Source organism: Macrobrachium nipponense, chromosome 5 (assembly GCF_015104395.2).
Source record: "Macrobrachium nipponense isolate FS-2020 chromosome 5, ASM1510439v2, whole genome shotgun sequence".
In the NCBI taxonomy this organism is placed as follows: domain Eukaryota; kingdom Metazoa; phylum Arthropoda; class Malacostraca; order Decapoda; family Palaemonidae; genus Macrobrachium; species Macrobrachium nipponense.
In genome coordinates, this window is record NC_061107.1 from 87,722,794 (window position 1) to 87,747,091 (window position 24,298).

The 24,298-nt window shown below is 35.4% G+C and overlaps 1 protein-coding gene across 1 annotated transcript in view; it reads left to right on the forward strand.

The window, feature by feature from the left end:
- The first annotated feature begins 6,777 nt into the window (after window positions 1–6,777).
- Window positions 6,778–24,298, forward strand: part of LOC135215484 (putative neural-cadherin 2) — a 61,769-nt gene continuing 44,248 nt past the window's right edge. Inside the window, exons 1-2 of the mRNA XM_064250241.1 lie at window positions 6,778–7,797; window positions 13,577–13,810. Coding sequence (XP_064106311.1) covers window positions 6,915–7,797; window positions 13,577–13,810 — 1,117 coding nt within the window. The 5' untranslated portion in view covers window positions 6,778–6,914. The remainder of the gene's footprint in view (window positions 7,798–13,576; window positions 13,811–24,298) is intronic.

Consider the following 24,298-nt stretch of genomic DNA (forward strand, 5'->3'; position numbering starts at 1 on the left):
TCGGGGTATTATTATTATTATTATTGAAAAAGAAACCCACAAATTCAATTTGTAACTTGTTTACTTCTAAAGTATTTACATTTAGTTTTACTCCACACTCGAGTACTTTCAGGCCCTTCTGTGGCCCATTCTCAAGAGATGTTGGGATGTTAGCCTGGTCAGGCCACTGCTGGCCTTGACCCAGGCTAACATCCCAACATCTCTTGAGAATGGGCACAGAAGGGCCTGAAAGTACTCGAGTGTGGAGAAAACTAAATGTAAATACTTAGAAGTAAACAAGTTACAAATTGAATTTGTGGGTTTCTTTTTCAATCTTCAGAAGAAAACTGAAAGAAGTTTTTGTTTGGTTCATTATTATTATTATTATTAATATTATTATTATTATTATTATTATTATTATTATTATTATTATTATTATTATTATTTAAAAAATTAATCCTATTCATTGGAATAAAACAAACAAAAGTACGTTGACTGTTATTATTATTATTATTATTATTATTATTATTATTATTATTATTATTATATTATTATTATTATTATTATTATTGGTCGGGCCGGTCTTGGGCGAAGTTGAGGATCTCTGTTGTTTTTGATTAAGCTGACCTTGTGTTAGCACGGGCTCTTCTCACAGAGCAGCCCGTAAAGACGAGGATCTCGCCTCGAAGGTCTTGGGGATTCTCTTGTGCGAGCGCCACAGTAATGTGCCAGGGGATGAACGTCAGGAATTCCGTCTGCAGCAGGAATCCTATCATCCTGCAGGGGCTCCTGATTATCTGGCATTGACGGGGGGTTGTTCGCTGCTCTCCGGGCGGCGGTGGGAAGGAGAAACGCTTATTGAGTGATGTTTAAATTTGGTTTCTCCTTACCTATATGGAGGGCTTCTAGGAGGCGCAGACGTCGGGGATCCGTTGTCTGATCTATTATTTCGATATTAGGGATAATATAATTTCTTTTTATCCGTTTGTTATGAGCAGTCCTGGCGTGGTTGAATACGGCTCCTTCTTGGGCGTGGCAGGAGATTCGCTTGGAGAAAGGCATGGAAGTCATACCGATGTATTTGCCGAGGCATCCTCGGACGGGGCATGTATAACGGTAGGCCACACTCGTCTTCTTCAAGGGATCCTGGAGGGGCGCCGAAGGATTGTTTCTCATCACCAGGCTGCTCGTCTTCTTCGTTTTATAATATATAATCATCTTAATATTTCTGTCAGGGTCGGCGGGGCTGACGTTTTCCTCGATGATCTTTTTGAGGGCTTGTTCGTCTTCCTTGTACCTCCTTACGGGCTGCTCTGTGAGCAAGAGCCCGTGCTGGCACAAGGCCAGCTTAATCTTAAACAACATTGTACCTCCGGTGGAAGTGCCCCTTGTAGAAAAGCTTGATGGACTCTGCAACGTCGGGGCGGGGTTCCTGGTGGTACCAGGCTTCCATGTTTTTCCTTATTGACTCATCAACATCACGATTGGTGTGTCTGTTGTCGACGAGGACCCATTGACTTGCAATTCAAGCTTCCGAAGAATATGGTGTCCATCAGACAGAAGGAAATAACAGAAGATTTGGGGAATGCAATATAAAGAATCATAAAAAGAATACTGATTCTTATTCTATTGTATGTTAATATATTCCTTGTGTACGCAAGAGTACATGTCTGATTTTGTTCTGTTGCCTTATGTTTTCTAAGTAACAAATAGAAAGCTGTTTTCTTGATGTATTGTATTTTCCTTTATTTCATGTGTACTCAAGAATGCATTTTATTGTTGATACTTATATTCCTTTGTTTTGGTCTATTATCAGTGCTTTATATGGTGTCTTATCTTATATTCCATATGTACTATTTCCCATTTAACAAGGAATGCATTTGAGGTTTCATATTTACTATAAATCTTCATTTATTTACACATGTACCATAGTGCTTTATCTTGTATATAGTTCACAAATTTTCAGTTATTCCGTATTCGTATTTACCAAAAACATTATCTTATCGTTCTTTATATTTAACATTGCTATTGCCTGTATTTTTTCATTAATTCCACATGTGACAAAGAGTTAATTTGTTTTCTATATTTTTTGAGCATTTTCATTTATGCCGTGTTTTAAGGAATATATCTAATACTTTTATATTTTCTGTACATTATCTTATGCCATATGTGCTCAAGATTGTGTTTTGTCTTTGTTTTTTCACATATTCGTTGATTATTTTTTCCAAATAATATATTAGATCTTTTTGAAGTTTCTGTTTATTTTCATTCATTCCGCGTTTACCAGAGAATTAATTTTACTTTATATTTTTTGTATATTTCCATTTATGCAATGAGTGCTCAAGAATGTATTCTTTATCTTATTTTCTTCTGCACGTTTTCGTTTATTTTGTATTTACTTAAGACTGGAATATATCTTTTTTGTATGTATATTTTCTGTACATTTCGATTAAATTCAATATATACTAAGAATTGCAAGACTGGAATTCTTCTATATTTTATATTTTCTGTACATTTCCATTAAATTTCATATGTACCAAGGATTGCAATTCATCCATTTTTATTCTTCTGAAGCATGAACTGGTCATATCAGGAGAGGCCGAGGGCCAAACAGCTCACACAATCGTCCAAGTGAGGGTGGCTGACGTGAACGATAACCCTCCTTACTTCGTCAAACCCGACCCGGAAGTGACCGTCATTGAAGAAGACGATCGCCACCTGCCTGTCAAACTACTGAAGGTAACTGAATGCATTCTTATTGGGGGTGTTTCTCAATGTATGCAGAAGAATTAGCCCTCTTTGTATTATGGAAATAAAGGACAGTTTTCATCATATCGCTGCGTGTTTCAAGAGAAATCCTGTTTCTCTTTGTGATATGGAAATCAAGTACAGAGTTTTCATCATATTGCTGCGTGTTTTAGGACATTTTAAAAACTTCTCTTTGTGCTTTGTAAATCATGAAAAGAGTTTTCATCATATTGCTCCTTTTTATAAGAGATTTTCGCAGTTTCTCTTTGTGATATGGAAATCAAGCGCGAGGTTTTCATCACATTACTGTTTTCTGTATCAAGTGAAGAGTTTCTATCGCATTTGGGTGTTCAGTAAGACACTTTAGCTCTTTTTCTTCGTAATATGGCAATCGAGAGCATAGTTTCCATCATATTGCTGCTTTTATAAGACATTTCAAATGCTTCCCTTTGTTATCTGTAAATCAGTGTAGTTTTCTAACATTGGTGTGTTTTGCAAGACATTTTAGGCGGTTCTCTTTGTGATATGGAAATCAAGACCAGAGTCTTTATCGTATAGCTTAGTTTTGTAATACATTTTAGTTTCTTCTTTCTATAATATGCAGAGGTTTTTATCATATTGCTGCGCTTTGTAAAACATTTTACTTTCTTCTTTTCGTAATATGCAGAGATTTTTATCATATTGCTGCGTTTTGTAAGACATTTTACTTTCTTCTTTTCGTAATATGCCAAGGTTTTTTTTATCATATTGGTGCGTTCTGTAAGACATTTTAGTTTCTTCTGTCCATGATATGTACAGGTTTTTATCATATTGGTGCGTTTTGTGAGACATTTTAGTTTCTTCTTTTCGTAATATGCCAAGGTTTTTTTTTTAACATATTGCTGCGTTTTGTAAGACATTTTAGTTTCTTCTTTCCATGATATATACAGGTTTTTATCATATTGCTGCGTTTTGTAAGACATTTTAGTTTCATATTTTCGTAATATGCCAAGGTTTTTTTTATCATATTGCTGCGTTTTGTAAGACATTTTATTTTCTTCTTTCCATGATATGTACAGGTTTTTATCATATTGCTGCGTTTTGTAAGACATTGTAGTTTCTTCTTTCCATGATATGTACAGGTTTTTATCATATCGTTGCGTTTTGTAAGACATTTCATCAGCGTTTTATTGTAATTGGTAATCAATGCATTTTCCTTAAATTGCTGTGTTCTGTAAGAACATTTAACTGTTTGCCATTTGTAATTCGAAAATCACTGCAGCTTTACCATATCCTGTGTTTTTAATGCCTTATATTTGCTCCCTTTTCTAATTTGTAAATCAATGCAATTCCTCATATTGTTGAGCTTATAAGACATTTTAGATGTTTCTCTTTGTGATATTGAAATGAAATTCAGTATACATGAAACTGCTGTGTTCTGTAAGACATTTTAACTGCTCCCCTCTGTAAAATGGAAACGAAATATAGTTTTAATAAAGCAGCTGTTTTTTATAAGATATTTTAGCGGCTCCTCTCTGTAATATGCAAATGAAATACAGAAGTTTAATGATGCTGCTGTGTTTCGTAAGACATTTTAGCTGTTCCTATCTGTAATATGGACAATGAAATACAGTTTAAATGATGCTTCTGTGTTTCGTAAGACATTTTAGCTGTTCTTCTCTGAAATATGAAAATGAAATACAGAAGTTTATTGATGCTGCTGTGTTTCGTAAGACATTTTAGCTACTCGTATCTGTAGTATGGAAAATGAAATACAGTTTAAATGATGCTGCTGTGTTCTGTAAGACATTTTAACTGCTTCTATCTGGAAAATGAGAGTTTAAATGATGCTGCTGTGTTTCGTAAGACATTTTAACAGCCTTTTGAATCTTTCCATTTATTTATAATTCGAGACCTCATTCTTAAATCGTGACGTCCATTTCCTTGCTGCTTTAGGTCGAGGCCCGTGACAAGGACGACCTCGACTACCAGGGGCTCCTGTACACCGTCAGGGGGGACGGGGTAGACGGGTACAAGCCAGGAGAAGCCTACTTCACCGTCAACTCCCTTACGGGGGAACTTATTCAGCAACGGGTATGTCGCCTCAATTGGCCAAGGGTCTTTTTCTCATTTATTTATGTTCAGTTTGCTTCAGCGAGGCAAATTCAGCTCATTCCACTTTTTGTTATTTTTATTTTGAGAATAATTCATCTTCATTGTTCGTTTTCCCCTTCTCTCTCTCTCTCTCTCTCTCTCTCTCTCTCTCTCTCTCTCTCTCTCTCTCTCTCTCTCTCTCTCAAGGGAGAGCCAATTCAGCAACGCATAAGTTGCCTAAATTGGCCAGGAAACCTTTTGTCACAGTCTCATATATTATGTTCAGTTTTCCTTTTACGAGGAATATACGGTTTCATTATTCAAGAATCATTATTTCGATTTTTTTTCTATTTTGACAGTAATTGAACTGTACTGCTTGCCCCACCCCCCTCTCTCTCCATCATTGTCATTTATCTATCTGTATTGCGTCCTTTGCTCTCTCTCTCTCTCTCTCTCTCTCTCTCTCTCTCTCTCTCTCTCTCTCTCTCAGTGCCATTTACCTTTCTGCATTACGTTTTTTGCTCTCCTATCTCTGTATCTTTCCCGACGCAGATGAATTATGCAGATGATATATCGGAAAGGAAATATATTGCGGTCCATCCGAAAAATATTTCCTAGAAGCCCAAAATGAGAACGTGAGTAATGTATATTGAATACAAGATGAGAATTAAAAAGTAATGGTGGAAGGAAGGAATATACTCTTAGAATTTTCTTTATTCAAACGATGGTTTGTAATTTACAGGTGCCATTCAGTATCTAGCAATCAATCTAGTAAAAGCATACACAGATACACACAAACATATATATACATATGCATATATATATATATATATATATATATATATATATATATAGATTATATATATATATATATATGTGTGTGTGTGTGTGTGTGTGTGTGTGTGTGTGTATGTCTGTATGTATGTATGTATGTATAGATAGATAGATAGATTGAGAGCTACTGAATGACACCTGTAAGTTACAAAAACATCCTTTGCATACAGAAAACCACAAGAAGCATAATGCACCAGACTTGTTAATGCTGGACTGTAAGACCAGAATAAGAGTGCATAAGAAAAATATACCTTGCATGAATTCCTAATGGATTCTTGATGGAATCTTTTTATTGTTGAATTAAAAACCAAAATGTTTTCCTCTTTAAAAAAAGTAAAAATATCTTTCTAACAGGAATGATGCCTTGCAATAATTTCAACAGTTTTTTTCCAGTGATTTTCCTATTTTGTAGATTATTTCCGGCTTAATTAAAGAACTACTATCGTTAAAATAGAACTCTCCATTTCAATAATTAAGGAAAATTTATTACTTCGTGAGCTTAAAACATCACTTCTTATCTGCTTGTATTAATAATATTGGGAAACTGTTCAGTTATTTCTGAAGAAGTAAATCGAAAGTGAAATAAATAAAATGTGGAAATTCAGTGTGGGCTTTTATTGTTGATGCATCAATATTATCATTATATTCAAGGATGCATAGGCTTTTGTTGTATTTTCAATTAAATCTTTGGGTTTTATTATTGAAGTAGGTTGCTAGGCCGTATTATTTTTATATGTATGATGATTATACAGTCATACATTATTACTTTTCACATCACATCAGCATCATCATTTATTTACAAGTTTGAATGATTTCATTTGTTTACGTATTTCACTCCTTAAGTAGTTTGCCAAGCTACATTTTTCACTTGCGATATTTTGAGGATTATACATTATTTACCACCGCTGCTATTTCGTTCTGCTTTAACACTGTGCCTTCTGCTTTTTTTCCCAGGCTCTGGACCGAGATCCCCCCTGGGGGAAACCCGTCTGGAAAGTCAGGGTCCAAGTCAGGGATGGCCAGGCACTCTGGAGTCGACCGCGCGATAAACGGAGAGCCTTCATATTGCAAGAGGAATCAAGTGCCGCTGCCCTCGCGTTCTGGAATTCCCTAAAGAGAAGTCAACAGCTGGAAAACACGAAGCGGAAGAAGGGGAGGGGCGGGCAGGATAAAGACGTGGGGAAGGAAAGAGGGAAGAAGAAGAAAAAGAAGAGGGACAGGGGGGCAAAGATAAGAGGGGGGGAAATGGCCAACTCGGTGAAGGCACATTCGAAGAAAAAATGGCTGTTGAGTTCCAGAAGACAAAAATTGAATTCGAAGTCAAATTCTTCTACAGGCTGAAATACAGACACCTTCCCAGTGCCACTGCAATCGCCCTTCCGGATGGTCATAACGACAGAGGGCGCTCGTCAGTCTATCCTGAGAAAGCATCGGCTGATCTCACGGCGGATGGATATGTGCGTCCCAGTGAAGTTGTGGAAGGTGACCTTCGGTTGCATAAATCTCCAAGTGATGGTCAGAGGGTCACTCAGACGATTAAAGCGAATACAGCGAGTGATAAAAGAGGCAATAAATGGCGAATCCATTCTTCCCAGGACAATAGAACAGACAACAATGGACATCAGTTAATGCCAAGGAGAAAAATGTATAACTCAAACACCATACACACATTAGATCCAGCCTCTTCTAAAAATGTGGCGATTTTTCTAAATTCGTCAAAAGTCGTTGATAAAAGCAAACTTGACAAGAGAAAAGAATCCTCTATTTTGTTACCAGTGAAAGAAAATCCTCTTTCGAAAGAAAACGAAAAACTATCCGAAATGAATCCTGTCTTTCCAATGACTTACAAGAGAAAGAAAAGGACAAATCCCGTCGGAGGAGGAGGAGGAGGGGGCCACTCGTACGAATTCGGGAGTTTTGGCATCGACGGAGGCTGTGATGGTGACAGTTCCTTCTTCTCCAAGGGCAAGAACATCTCGGGGGCGGACCCGTCGGATCCCTGGGCTCACAAGGACCTCAGCGCTTATGGCATCGGCGGGAAATTGGGGAGGATCCACGTGGCTGAGACCACAGTCACTCTCTTCGTCAAAGACATCAACGACAACCCTCCCGTCTTCCCCAATGCGACCATGTTCGGAGAGGTTCAGGAAAATGGCCCAATTGGTAAGTACAATGACAAGTGTTAACAGCTGCAAAAGCTCAGTATCAGTCTTTCGAGCCCTCTTTTATTATCATTATTATTATTGTACTTAGGAAGCAGACCCTCTTTCAAGCATACTTTATTAAAAGTAATGGCTACTTCAGCAGCGTCCGGATAGCGGCTTTTTCCGTCCTACTTAAACAGGCTAGTAGAGCGCCTATAGAAGTCTTGTTATTATTATTATTATTATTATTATTATTATTATTATTATTATTGTTCAAAAGATGAACCCTATTCATATGGAATAAGCCAACAGGGGTCCATTGACTTATTGGTATCATTATTATATTATTGAACCAAGAAAAAAAACTTCTTTCAGTTTTCTTCTGAAGAAGGAAAAAGAAACCCACAAAATTGCTGAGTATAACTTGTTTACTTGTAAGTATTCATATTTTACTCAGCACTCTAGTAATTTCAGGCCCTATCTGTGACCCTTTCTCACCACGATAGGGCCTGAAAGTACTTGAGTGTTGAGTAAAATACTATGTAAATACTTACAAGTAAACAAGTTATACTCAGTAATTTTGTAATTTTGTGTGTTTCTTTTTCAATTACTATTATTATTATTATTATTATTATTATTATTATTATTATTATTATTATTATTATTATTATTATTATTATTATTATTCAGAACTTGAACCTATTCATATTGAACAAGACCACATGGGCTACTGACCTGTAATTCAGTAAAGTGCAAACGACGCTAAACCGGCAATAATTTCTCCACTTTTCCTTTCATTCTGATTCTACGCCCACATTGCCTAATTATATGAAAGAGTTGGCCCAGAGTGTTTCTCTAATTCCCATTATTCCTCCGTCAACGCAAAAATTAGACATCCAATGAGGACTGAATACACTGATCCATAAAAATCTCTGTCATGTCCATATGCAATTAAATATTTATTTGCATAAAGATTAACTTATCCCTTTCAATATACATAACGTTCCGCTTTATCAATTTGTGTACGTTTTGCCTGTGTTGTTTGTACATCATGATATTTCTATGTACATTTCCATACCTGCTACTTGATACTATACCCCTATAACTCCTAAAGTTACCTTAATCACCCATTTCATATCCCAGATAAAAAGTCTTTCTCCTCATTTATTACATTATTGATAAATTTATATATTCTATCACTTGTAATTCCATTAGCTGCTGAGGCATCTGTATCCTCAAAGAATTAGGTAAATTTCTATATCATCAAAGAACACATCCACTCCAATGTTAAAAAAATTGCACTGAGCCATTTGGAAATTGGAAATTCTAAAATAATCAAAATGAAGCTTGAATTGTCATGAATTTTTTATGAGATTCTTTAGTAGCTGGTACTATGAAACTGGGCATCATGTTTTTTGAATTGCTTGAAAAAGAATTTTGGTGACGGAAATTAATTTTAAACTTCTCAGTAAGGAGATGAGTATCAGTATAAAATTAAATTGAGAAGAACTTAAGCAGAATTTTTTAGAAGTGCGTTGTAGAACATCAAAGTGCATGTTATAGTTAAGGCAAGTGAAGACTAAAATTCTGATGAAAAGGTTTTGTCAAAGACAAGTTTCTACACTGAATAATTATGCCAAACGAACACACATAAAGAAAAATGAAGTTTATTACTCTGCTGAAGCTACGGAAATTGGTTACTTTTCAAAAGTGCAAGACATCGAGAAGATACAAGTTGTAAGAAATGGAAATGTCAGTACATCTTGAGTACGAGGAGTTGATATGTATCATAAATGAATATTCAAGTAATATGGTGAAAGATTTAACATAATAGAGTGTTGATGATACTAGCTGAATCTCATTCACAAGTAAGTGATGGAAATCTTGAATCTATTCCTGGGGGGGCAATTAATACAGATTAAATGCAGCATGAAAACAAAGAATCAGCCTGTTACTAATTAGGGCTCCGGTTTAGATGCAAGAGTCAGCTTTGAAGCTTTGAAAAATCTTCCACAAATGATCAATGGTTTATTTTTCGTTGAGATTATCGTCAATAACAAATAATCTTGTCTAGTATTTCTCCGGAGTTTTTTTTTTTTTTTAGCAGAAATCTATACTCTCTTTTAGTGAATGCCCATACACACACACACATACACACACACACACGCACACACACACACATATATATATATGTATGTGTATACATATATATATATATATATATATATATATAATATATCATAGAGAGAGAGAGAGAGAGAGGAGAGAGAGAGAGAGAGAGAGAGAGAGAGAGAGAGAGAGAGGCTTTATAGTTAAATGACTGGCTATTATTTCGCTAAGGCAGGCCGAAATAATAATAAATATTAATTATAGCAATAATGCAATACACGACAACAAACCATAATATATAAGTATATACTGGAACATAATTTTCGTATCTGCAAAAGCGTAAAAAAAAAAAAAAGGCCAAAGTCATTTGCTGGGTTCTCCAGCCTGATGTTAATAGGGCGTTCGTCCCTTTAAATGAGAATGTCTTTAGTCTGAGACGGTTTCCGGATTCCGCTTAAATATGGCCTGCTTGGCTCCATTTTCCACGTGGTTGAGTAATATCGAGGCTCTCTGTCAGTGCTGGCGGCTAAGAAGCCGACCGTTATCTGGGAAGTATCTCAGTTCCTTACGGGTAGCGGAGGTGGGGCTTGTGAGGGGCGTGGAGGGAGAAAAAGTTATAAATGGGCTCTTGGATACTTTAAAAAAAAAAAAAAAGAGAGAACAGCACTAATCTGAGATTTTTTCCTTTTCTTTCCCCTATCTCTCACTAAGTTAATTGGCGGAAAACGGCCAAAAATCGGTCCACATTCATTTAAATCTAGCAAATAACTCCTTTAAAGGTAATGTATATGCAAGCAGATTTGATGATTTTGCATCAACCTCTGACTCTCAAAAATTAAATGCTACCAAAACATACCAGAATTCCGGAAGAGTATTCAACTCCATTCCTATAAAAGGGAATAATGACAGCAAAGGGACCGGTGACAGTGAATCAAGTAATAGTGTAAAAAGTTTTATACTTTTTTTCTTCAAAGATGCATCCCTGATCATTTCAAGTTAAAGGAACTAGAACTCACAGTTTCTCTCTGTCAGGGGGGAAAATTTTTCTTTTTTTTTTGTGCTTGCTCCTCCATATTTTATGAACAGAACGTACTAATCTGCTAAAGAGAGGTTATGATTCTAAAGGCAGGATTATAAACATTATATTCATCAACGAAATAATAATAATAATAATAATAATAATAATAATAATAATAATAAATAATAATAATAATAATAATAGATTTTATTTTCAGCTCAAGGCCATATACATGGAGTATACAAAGTGCAGACAGCAACATACACACTCTAGATACATGAGATAATATGATAAAAAAAAAAGAATAATTCATAGACGTATCTATTGGTAGTGGCCATGTACATTTGTTTTATATCATTCTGACATCAAGAATTGCAAATGACCGGGAGTGGCCCCTGCAAAAGGAGAGGACAACGATCACTGCCTCATTCACACTTTTACTCCAGAATTTTAAATGAACCTTCCATGCAAAACAAGAAGCCTCGTACTCTTTACACAGAAGACACATCAATTACGTATCAAACACACCTACACACACTGCGCCACTCACCTGTATTTTGAACTCAGTCCTTCTGAAAGCGTAATTCCTGTTATATATCAATCCTTTTCTAAATCTCTTTCTTCTCTATCCTCTAAACAATTTCAAAATGCAGACTTTTTTCCCCAGACTATCAGTGTTCAATTCTTCCCACACGATCAAACCATTTAAAGTAACAACTGAGATGTGTCCTGTCACTCATGCAAGTATCCCTGCCACTTCTATTTATCGACACAATTTTTACGCTTCGTTTTCTGCTGCTACAGATAATTCTGGAACATTTAATTTCTATAACTCCAACAAATATTTTTCCATTAGCATTTAACATCAACACTTTCCTTCCATAGAGGGGAGTTGGCACAACAGTCCAACTATACATTTTGACCTTGACTTCCGGTCCCTTGAACAAGTGCTGCAGCCATCCCTATTTTAACCAATCTGTGACTTACATCTTCTCTCATCTTACCATACAGCAATCCGCATCTCCAATTCTCTCACGATTCACATCGAAGTTCAGTACTCTATTTTTGCGGTCCCATTTTACCATCATAACATCACTCCTGCTCACAGTTATTCTCGATTTACTCTCTGTGAACATATGCATAGTCTTTCCCGAATGCTTTCAGATTCTCTTCATCACCCCCCAGTCAGTTCTGTATTATTACCGAAAATGCTGTGCCTACTTCTAGGGAACTTACTTTTTTTTATATCTATTTTTACTGTACTTCAACAGCATGGCTATTTAACTACTACAGAGGAATTCATCCTTTTTTTAACCCTAATCACCTCTCGGTATACAGACTGAAACATATGCTTCCTTGCCACCAGGGATTTTTTCATTTTCTTTATTGCTGTCAACAACTTATCATTCCTACCACGCATCCCCGTTACCCTCCACATCGTCTATATCACTCTTAGCTATAAGCCATCTCTGTATGACTCAGACAGCTTTATTCCCCCTTAACTTTCAGACTTCACACATAACAAACACGTAACCCACAAAAGCCTTTCCCTGTCTGATCTCACACTCATCTTCCTCTATCAGTCCTTTTGTGATCGTGGTCTATTCTCTCTCATATTTAACATTTAGAAAGGAATAATTGTCTAATCACTTTTTCCTTTGGAATCTTTCCATTATCCAGACATACCTTATACACGTTGATCTGCCACTTTGTCATACTTTCACACCACTGTACCATGGTATCTTGTTCATGATCTTATGTATTAATTGGCTTACTTATGTTTAAACAAAAACCTCTACGAGCATTCTCAAGTTAATACTAACCTCATCTTTTATTATTTAGCAATAACTGTTTCTTATCTTCTACAATCGACGAATCCTCAAAGTACATTTTATTTTTTAGCCTCTCACACATCATTTACTTCCTTTCATTTACTCATTAAGCTTTCACTCATCATTTACTTTTTTTTTTTTTAATTCCTCGTTGGACGAGTGGGTTACGTGCTCGCCTACCGATTCGGTAGTCCTGAGTTCGATTACCCGCTCTGCCAACGTGGAACCAGAGGAATTAGTTTCCAGTGCATAGAAATTCATTTCTCGATACAATATGGTTCGGATACACAATAAGCTCTAGGTCCCGTATACACACACACACACACACACACACACACACACACACACATATATAATATATATATATATATATATATATATATATATATATATATATATCTCATATATTATATATATATATATATATATCTCTTTCTCTCATATAGATATATATATATACATACATATATATATATATATATATATATATATATATATATATATATATATATATATATATATTGAGATCTTATACCTTTTCATTTGAGGTCTTGAAAATTTTAGATTTTAACCAAGTTTGATTTAAACTTGCCAACTGATAAGAAATCTGGTTTACTATGTGTTAAAAGTAAATTTTGTTAGTTGAGAGACAGTGAATCTGAATTCCCCATTCTTTTGGCCAAAAGAAAAAACATCTCGCATTTCGGGCGCCAGCCTTAGGAGAGCTGTTAATCAGCTCAATGGTCTGGTTAAACTAAGATATACATTTTTTTTTTTTACTTCTTTTTTTACGGATTTCAGTCCCTTCCTGAAAATGCCTCTGTGTTTCTTCCGGGCAGACCTGTCCGTGGCCGTCGTGTCTGCCTGGGACGCCGACGACATCAACGAGGGAACCAACGCCAAGATCACCTACTCCATCGAGAAGAACGTCGTCCACGAGAGATCGGGCGAAGCCATCTTCAGCGTTCACCCGAAGACGGGCCTCATCACGACGACCGTCTGCTGCCTCGACCGAGAAACGACCCCTGAATACCACATCCAGGTCGTCGCGACCGACGGAGGCGGCCTCAAAGGTAAGGAGAGTGAAAGGGATAAATTTGCTCCGCGTGACGCTTTAATGAGATTCTGGAAATGGCTTCCCCTCTTCATCGTAGAATGAACCGGGAATATCACGGGGCGCGCGACTTGAGAGCCTTTAGAAGTTATTAGATCGTGCGGGCATGAAAGCAGCCTCCTCGGCGGCGTTACGTCTTGATCCACGAATTGAGGTTCCCTCCCCCGAGCGCCATATTTCTCTTTATGGTCTCCAGTTTCGTTTAGTGATGAGCCTGATTGAGCCTCTGACCTAATTTCATCCATCACTAAAACGTGGTCAAATTATGCATAAAACTTGCGATAAATCATACAGATTTCTTTTTCTCTTAGTAAAAACAAAAGTATTAGTTACGATTTTGTCCTCTGACTTAATTTCATCCATCTCTAAGACGTGGTCAAATTATGCATAAAACTTGGGATAAATTATAGTCTTTTTCTTAGTACTACAAAGAAAAATATTATTCATAATTTAGTTATGCCTTTTAAAAACGTACGGAAATAATCAGCAATTACTGTAAAATCATTAGCGCCAAATTAAACACGCTATATATCACTCAACTGGATAGAGCCTCAGAGGCGTGGTCGGTATGGTGGTGGCCGTGAGTTCGATTCTCGGGCATTCCATTGAGGAGTGAGAGATGTGCATGTCTGGTGATAGAAGTTCACTCTCGACGTGGTTCGGAAGTCACGTAAAGCAGTTAGTCCCCTTGCTGAATAACCACTGGTTCCATGCAACGTAAAAACATCATACAAACAAACAAACTCAACTGGATACTTACACTTTCTCATAATCCCACAAAAATCAGATGATTGCTAACAACTCTGACATCTGTAAACAAATTGAGTAAATACACATACATCTCATAATCCCACAAAATCAGATGATTGCTAACAACTCTGACATCTGTAAACAAATTGAGTAAATACACATACATATTCATACACATTTTCTAGGTAAGCAATATATTTCCTAAAAATATAGTCTATACTCCTTTCTGAAAAACAGAATTTATATGAATTTAGAATGTGCCTATTTATTTTTGGAAGTAATACTCTCTCTCTCTCTCTCTCTCTCTAACAATTATTTTCCATTTGCACTAGCATAGTTCATCTCTCTCTCTCTCTCTCTCTCTCTCTTTGCTAACGTTAAATGACTAAGGATATCTACAATATTTAACGGAGAATTCCTCGATCGCCAGCAGATCAAAATCGGACGCCCTTGCTCGAAACACGAGTGCAAAAGATTTACTTCAGATGCGTAAAAAAAAAAAAAAAAAAAACAACGATTGTCAACATTCGCTCGTTTCCGGCTGAGCGTTCCCTTGTTTGTAACCTTCAGTTTTACATTTCTGCACAGTTCCGGGTATGTTTCTATTTCACTTCACTTTGTAATGGAATACGTAAATAGTAAGAGATGGATGGAAATGCTTTGAATTATATATATTTTTTTTTTCTACAAATGAGTTTTAATTCGACATTTTGCCTTGAATGTCGTTCAGAGTTTTATTCTTGCGTTTTCTCGCCTCTTTTATGGAGCATCTACGAAGTCGTGCTCTTCTCGTGAATCAGCATCAACATGGTTGAATGAATTTAAACATACATACGTACATATATATACATATATATATATATATCTATATATATATATATATATAATATATATATATATATATAATATAACATATACAATACACATATATATATATATATATATATATATATATATATATATATATATATATATATATATATATATATATACACACCTGTATCGTATGTATATATTATACATATGTATAGGTATATATATATATATATATATATATATATATATATATATATATATATATATATATATATATGCGTGTTGTGTGCGTGTGTGTGTACGCATACATAAATATATACAGAGAGAGCGTCTGTGTGAGTGCGCATATATGCTACATATTTTTACATGATACCTTTTAAGAGTCACGCGAAGAACCTTCAGGAAAGATGGGAAAATTATCATCAGTGTATATTCCATCATCATTCGCTAGCTGATGTTCTCGCCTTTTTCTTTCGCCTGCGGAGTCATTCGTTACTCCGGATAGGAGGAAAGAGATAAGAATGATTAGAAATAGGAAAATTGTGGCATTAATCAGTTGAAGGTCCCTGAAAGCTAACGTTTTTCTTCAGATAACCAACAGGCCACTACTTACATAAATATTATATATATATATATATACTATATATATATATATATATAATATATTATATATATATATATATATAATTGATAAAATATAGGTTTTCAAGCCAGCCACACTGCCATTTTCGGCCATTGAAGGTTTAAGACATTGGAAAAAAGCAGCTGTAGTGATTTGTCCAGTAAGAGTAATGGGAGCAGGCCTATATTCCCAGGGTCCTAAGTTTCCCTAGTCCTATGTTCCCGGGACCTATACTCTCCGAGCCCCATGTGGCCTGTTTTAGGACTTATAGGTGCATGATACTATCACCTGACCAATTTATGTATGCAAGCTCAATATTTCAGGTTCTACCGGTGATTATATGATCAAATTATTGTACAAATCCAATGAAATCATCATTCATTCTAATATCGATTGGTTAATTTTCTTATCTTGTATCACGAAAAAGCATAGCTTTGATTAATTTACATGCAAAAATAATTTGCTTAATTTAAACCATTCGTTTATATTAACTGAGAAATAGTATTGCAGATGATTGATGACGACATCATGTCAGTTTGCCACGCCCTCCCATTGACAGCTTTCTCTATTTTTGGGGTTGTCATAATAGTAGCTGGCCTCAGTGTTATTAGAAAAAAAAATTTAAGCTATGTTTCCATGTATGCGGTTGCGGTAGCGACTGCGGGAAAAATAACTCCTTAGATAATTTCAGTTAGTGATTCCATGACTTCTTGAATGATTTTACTACACATGGAAAAATTGAATGCGGCAGCCGCACTGGCGGCCGTGCAACGATTTTAACACTACTGCTGCCACACCTTAAACATGGACACATAGCTTAAGAGGCGTTAACATTGATGATAAGTTTTAATTAAACACATTATCTTAAAATGTAAATAAAACAATAGCTATGCTTTTTTGTGATCCAAGATTAGATTAGATTAATTAAATGATGTTTCGATTGAATTTGTAAAATAATTTGTATGGTGATCCACTTATATATGGCTTCAGTTTATTTATTTATTTATTCATTTATTTATTTATTTATTTGTAGGTACTATAGGATTCTTGAGTGTTAAATTTACGAGTAGTTACCATAACAATAGACGAATAATGTATTTTTTCTTTTTACTTCTTCATCCTGTCTTTATTTATTGTCTATATGATATACGATATTTAATGTAAAATATTCATATTATATGTTAATAATTACGCTCTATGCATTCTGCCACTGAAATGGGTAAGCGCAATTTAACAAAGTGGTAAATATTTCTGTTTCTTATTTGTCACGAACGAATTATATATATTTTGTTACTTTTTTATTTACACCAGACATCCTCATTGCGTCAAAAATAATTTTGCTACGTTGTACAGAATCATAAAAGAAATATATTAAAATCTATTATCATTTCCGATGTAGTGCTACTTACCACTACTTAACTACCAACGAATCAAGCTCTTTATTTTCAAAATATTTATATTATTTATCCATTTTATTCAGCTATAATACTAACATCTTCCAGTGAAGAGATAACGCACTAAGTGTAATTAGTTTTAATGCAAATACATTGTAATTAGTTATTCTATTATTTTCTCACACATCACTACATAAACACATGATTTACATGATGGTAAATGAGACGATGGACGTAGAAATGAGCGAAAAACAGAACGAATAGTTAAGACAAAGATGTTCGGCGGTTTCTGGAATGAGCTGTCAACCGCCCAAGGTGACCCAAGAAGCCGGTTGATTTTGTTTCTTCCGGGTGACGGTAGGTGGCAGCACTTTGCAGGCTTGCGTGATTCTCTTTCAGCACCAGAAGAAAAATCGTTTAGATTTATGGTTAAACTGGCATCTTTACTTGATTTATTAGCCTTATTTATTCTATATTTACCTTGAATGTATTATATGGGGTATATTGCCACATTACATGCAAAAAATGGGCACATACAAGTCACTGGTCTGGTGAGAGTATCATGCACCTATACTGACCTAAAACAGGCCACATAGGACCCGGGGAACATAGGATACGGGAAACATAGGACCTGGAAATCATAGGACCCGGGGAACATAGACCTGTTCCCAGTTTAATAACGTACTTGCTTCCAAAAAAGTGTAACTGTGAATTCTTTGATTGTATCAAAAGTATGGTATATGGACCATACATTACACCCAATAAAGAAATATATTTGTAAGATTATTGCATGTATCTTCGGAAGTCAGGTCCCGTTGCTGAATAGCCGCTGGTTCCATGCAATGTGAAAACACCATACAAACCAAACCAATAAAAAAGAGCCACGTTTTGTCTACGTAGAAGTGAAGGGGGTTTTGGAACATTTGATGTGTAATGTAAAATTCAGCTGCACTGTATTAAAGAATGTTTTAAGTGGCATTGGTTTGAGTGTGTATTATAGTAAACTTAGGTTTAGTTATTTGTTACCGTTAAAAGATATAGTTGACTTATCTTATGTGACACCGTCGTTCTATTCGATTTCCATTGAGGTAATAAGGAAAATGCATAGGTTTAAAAACTTCCCGTACGTTACATGCAAGGCAACGTATCATTATCTCAAGTTGCCTTCAAAACCAAGCATTGAGAGTGATTACCAGCTACTAGATTTGGTATTGATTTGGAAACGCATCAACCTTCCTTTTATAGGTACTTTGTTTTTATGATTTTTCCGTTGCATGGAACCAGTGGTTATACAGCAACGGGGCCAACGTGTTTACGTGACTTCCGAACCACGTCGAGAGTGAACTTCTATCGCCAGAAATACCCATATCTGACCCCTCATATAGGTACTTTGGATAGGAAATTTATATACAAATACATTCATGAGATTTTGGCAACAAACAACAGACTGAAGATTTTGAACGATAAAAGTTCAGATTTATGTGATAACTGCAGTGAAAAAGAATTCATACTGCATATTTTTTTAAACGCATTAAGCTAGTTTTGTTGTATTTTCAAAAAGTGTTGCTTGAAATTTGTTGTATGAATCCGGATAACGCTATGAAGATTTTAATGTAAAATTTCAACTATAAATCGAAACAAGATGATAATAGTGCGCTGGTTTTATTGACATGTTACTTGTATGCAATGCAGGTGCGTAAAGTGAAAAAGGTGTCGTTGTCTAATTTGATTATGTATTTTAAAAGTAAACTATATTATGATACACGGGTTTTGCGCAGTACATATAAAAGGAACTTTTGTAAGGTTTTCTCAACGAAATATATGGAATATGTTTTTAAAAAAAGAGGCTGGCTCAGTTGTGTACGGTGCTGTTCCCTTACCACTTACGGTCTGTTAGTTTGAATTCTATTAAGATGGGTATTAATTATTGTATGTGACTCAATTGAAGACTACTGTTATAAAGTATGATGAAATTGTTGGACGCCAAATATTTGTACAATTATAAAAAAAAATGAACTATTTAAGTTATTAAGTGCTGTATATAGAAAATGAATATTGTTCTTCAGCATAATATTGTAATAGAAATAATGCATTGTGTACATTAGATATTTTTAAATAAAAGATAGAAAAAAAATTTACTTATTGATTTGCTAAATTTATTTGATTTTCTGATAACTATTCTGCTTTTTATGCCTTTTACATTACTTTTTGTTATTTCTTTCGAATGAACATCGCATTCTTTGGTAGCTTGTGGCCTTGTTCCATCAACCGTGGCGATTAGTAAAACTCAGCCACTTTGAGTACACACATACACACACACACAAACTTTAGCTCTTTATAACTCTGGAAATATTCAACCGATCGGGATGAACTTTGGCTTTAGAGGTTTCCCACCAACATCTCAAATCATACCCAATTTTTTTCGTACTCCACAAGGTCCATTAATCTGAAATTTAAACTTCCAAAGAATATATACTTTTTCCTATTTAAGTTTTTATTCAATAAATTACTTACAAAAGATTACAACAAATCTAGGACTACATACATTTTTATCAAGAATACATCGCTGTCAATGTTAAAAAATTCTTGTGGAATGCTTTAACAATTTGTCTTTCAAAATGGCTTTGATATCTCTTTGTTTTTTTTTTATAATGGAAGCTTTTATTCTATTTATAATCAAACGTTCAGGCACATTTTTGTCTTTGAACAAACATATATATTTACAATATAACTTGACAAAATTAAAGTTGCTGTGTTCCTTTGTTTCTTCGATGCCTCTGGAAAATCAAAATACACCATTCTAATGAAATTGCAATAAAAAAATTGCAAAGAAGCTTCAAAACTCATTTCAATTTCCAAAGAACACGGCGTTCATTCGAACTTCTAGAAGAGACAAAAGCTAATGGAAAAGCCATAAGGAGCAGAACAGTTAGTAGAAAAAACATCTAAATTAACAAACCATGAAGTAAATAAATAAAAAAAAGTAAGTACATCATTTAAAATGGGAGCGTGTCTGTTCCCCTGGTCCTGTGTTTTCGAGGTCCTATGTTCCCCGGGTCCTATGTGCCCGAGGTTTTATGTTCCCCGGGTCCTATGGGCCCCAGGTTCTATGTGGCCTGTTTTAGGTCTGTATAGGTGCATGATACTGTCTCCTGACCAGTGACATGCATATGCCATATTTTTGCATGTAAAGTGCCGCCAATATACTCCATACATTTATTCAGGATTGATATAGATAGAATTAGATTAATGATAGAATTAGGTTAATAAATCAAGTAAAAATGCCAGATTAACCATAATTCTAAACGATTTTTCTTCTAGTGCAAAAATAGAATCATGTAAACCAGCAAAGTATTGCCACCTACCGTCACCCAGAAGAAGCATAATCAACCGGCTTGGGTCAGCTTGGGCGGTTGACTACTCATACCCGAAACCGCCGGACATCTTTGTCTTAACAGTTCGTTCGTGTTTTCGCTCATTTCTACGTTCATTGTCTCATTTACCTTCACGTTAATGATGTGTTTCTATAGTGATGTGAGAGAAAACAATATAATACCTAGTTACAATGTATTTGAATTAAAACTGCTTACACTTGGTGCGTTATCTCTTCACCGGAAGATGCTAGTATTGTAGTTAAATAAAACAAAAAATAAATCGAAATACTTTGAAAATAGAGAGCCTGATTCGTTGGTAGTTAAGTAGTGCTAATTAGAACTACTTTAGAAATTATGATATATTGATATATACTTTTATGATTCTGTACTTCGTAGCGTAACTCTTAATGCAATGAAAGATATCTCACATGCATAAAAAAACGAAATATATAGCATTCGTTCATGACAAATAAAATAAGGAACAGAAATATTTACCAATTCTTCCGAGTATTTGTAAAATTTTTGCTTATCCTTTTCAGTGGCAGAAGGCATAGAGTGTAATCATTAACATAATTTGAATATTGCACATTATTAAATATTGTAAATCAAATAGACAATAAATAAACACAGGATGAAGGAGAAGTAAAACAGAAAAATATATTATTATTATTGTTATTATTCTGAAGATAAACCCTATTCATATCACCGACCAAAAAGTAATGCAATCACAATAGGGGCAGTGAAGCCCAGCCACAAGAGACAGATGTGGAGGTCAAGGGATACAATTTAACTGACAAACTGACACTCGGCAAGGCCTGAATGGTGTAACAGGAGGGAAAATTTTCCTTTTCATCATAATATATCAGGTTGCGGATTAGAGTCATACGCCCAAGGCCTTTATATTCTTTGACCTCCACATCTGTCTCTTGTGACTGGCTTTCACTAGCCCTTTTGTGATTGCTTCACTTACTGGCCGGTGATATGAAGGAAGGTTATCTTCTGAATAATAAAAATAATAATAATAATAATAATAATAATAATAATAATAATAATAATAATAATAATAATAATGGGAAAAAGAAACCCACAAAATTACTGAGTATAACTTGTTTACTTTTAAGTATTTACATAATATTTTAACACTTACAAGTAAACAAGTTATATTAAGTAATTTTGTCGGTTTCTTTTTCCATCTTCAGAAGAAAACTGAAAAAAGTTTTCGTTTGGTTTGGTAATAATGCTAATAAGCACAAGGGTCTAGGAAGTAATGCTTAAAGAAGCTTGACAGCAAGACTAAAGAAAGAGTGGATTGAATTGAATTGAATATGGAATTTAGGCCAAAGGCCAAGCACTGGTACCTATAAGGTCATCTAACGCTGAAACGGAAATTGACAACAAAAAGTTTGACAGGTATACCAGGGAGAAAACCTCAAAGCAATTGCACTATGAATCAATTGTTGGGAGAGGGTGGAAAGTAAGATGGAAGAAAGAGAATATGAAAGGAAGTATAGAAAGAATGGAGGTAGAATAAAAGGCTAAAAGGTGGAGGTGCAGCCAGGGGCCGAAGGGATACTGCCAACGCCATTTTAGTAACGCCTGCAGCACATTACTTGAGGTGCACCGTAGCCACTACCCTCTACACCTGAAGAGGAAGAAGTTGAGTATATCTTAGTTTAACCAGACCACTGAGTTGATTCACAGCTCTCCTAGAGCTGGCTCGAAGGATTAGATTTTTTTTTACGTTTTATTTTTTTTTTTTACGTGGCTAGGAACCAAAATGGTTATATAACAACGGGACCTACAGCTTGTTATGGGATCTGAACCGTATTGTATCGAGAAATGAATTTCTAATCACCAGACATAAATTCCTCTGATTCCACGTTGGCAGAGTGGGTAATCGAACTCAGGACTACAGAATCGTCCAACGAGGAACTCATGAAGAGGAAAATTCGCTCTGAAATTCCGAAGCGAGTCTCGTCAATTACCAGAATGGCATCACAGATAAGTCAGCGTCAAGCAATTCGTGAACAAAGACACAAATCGGAGGCAGCTTCATATTGAAGAGGCGGAACACGAGCGCTCAGCGCCGACAGGAAATAGAACAAAAATAACCATAACAATGCATCCTTTGTGACTGGCTACACGATCCACTATTCCATTTCGTTAACGATGATGATTCCCACATGTCTTGCAACATTTATGAGGCGTGTTTGCAAATTATTTTCGTTCCTTCTCATCCGTGATAATTGACCTTTGAAAACGATAAAGGACATTCTGTTTCAACTAAACTCGTGTTTTTGCAGTGCCAGTTTATGATTAAAATTGGTCGTTTTAGCGTTTGAAAAATGGTATTAAAAAGTGGGAGTGATGGGTTTAAGGTGTATAAGGTCTTTACCATAATTGCAGCTGAAGAATGAGACATAATTATGGATAAAATCATGAATCGTTGCGTTGTATAATACGATATCTTGTTAGCATTCACATGAAAGATGAAATCCCTAAACATATTTTTCCGCCTAGGAAAATGGATACAAATTTTCAATATGAAACGGCTGGATCATTATGCAGAAAATTTTTTTTTTTATCATCTGAAGAATCTATAATCATTATTTTTCGTGGAGGAAGAGAATGTGGTCAAATTATGCAAATATCTAACAGTTCAGAGACGAGGCCATTTCCGAGACACAAAGGACCTTTGACATGAGCGAACGATAAATTTATGAGGTAGCGCAACAGTAGGTATACGTCTGAAAAGCCTTCACGAATTCTTGACTAGGGGGTCGTTGTTTTCTTGATAAACGACTAGTTTGCTATACTGCAAAGATAGTCAAATGAAACGCTCCTAGTTCCTCGTTGGACGAGTGGGCTACGTACTCGCCTACCGATTCGGCAGTCGCGAGTTCGATTTCTCGCTCTGCCAATAAGGAGTCAGAAGAATTTATTTCTGGTGATTAGAAATTCATTTCTCGATATAATGCTGTTCGGATCCCACAATAAGCTGTAGGTCCTGTTGCTAGGTAACCTAGAAGAGCTGTTGTTAACCTGCTCAGTGGTCTGGTTAAATTAAGATATACTTCATGAAAAGCTCCAAAAGAAACAAATGGAAAATAGGCTTCATCAATGAAATAAATTGTGACACAACAGCTTCCATCTTTTTCCTGTAACATTAACAATTTTTTTTTATCTAAGCTAGTGAACTTATATTCAAGTACAACGTATAAGTGTCATTCGAAATGTAAACATTTATAAGTTAAGAAAAATAATACTTCTTATACAGCCAAACCGGAGAGATGAATAAGCAACTGTTGTCAGCAAATATGTCAATAATGATATATTGTACCTAATTCTAGGAATTTTCTTTATTCTTATTTCTTTGCATATTTCAAATGTTTATGTCTTGCCAAGTTAGACATAGAGACCAAGCAAGCACTCTCAAGTTAGACGTAAGACATGCGGCCTAAAACAGAGGTCACCGATTCATCTGCATCATT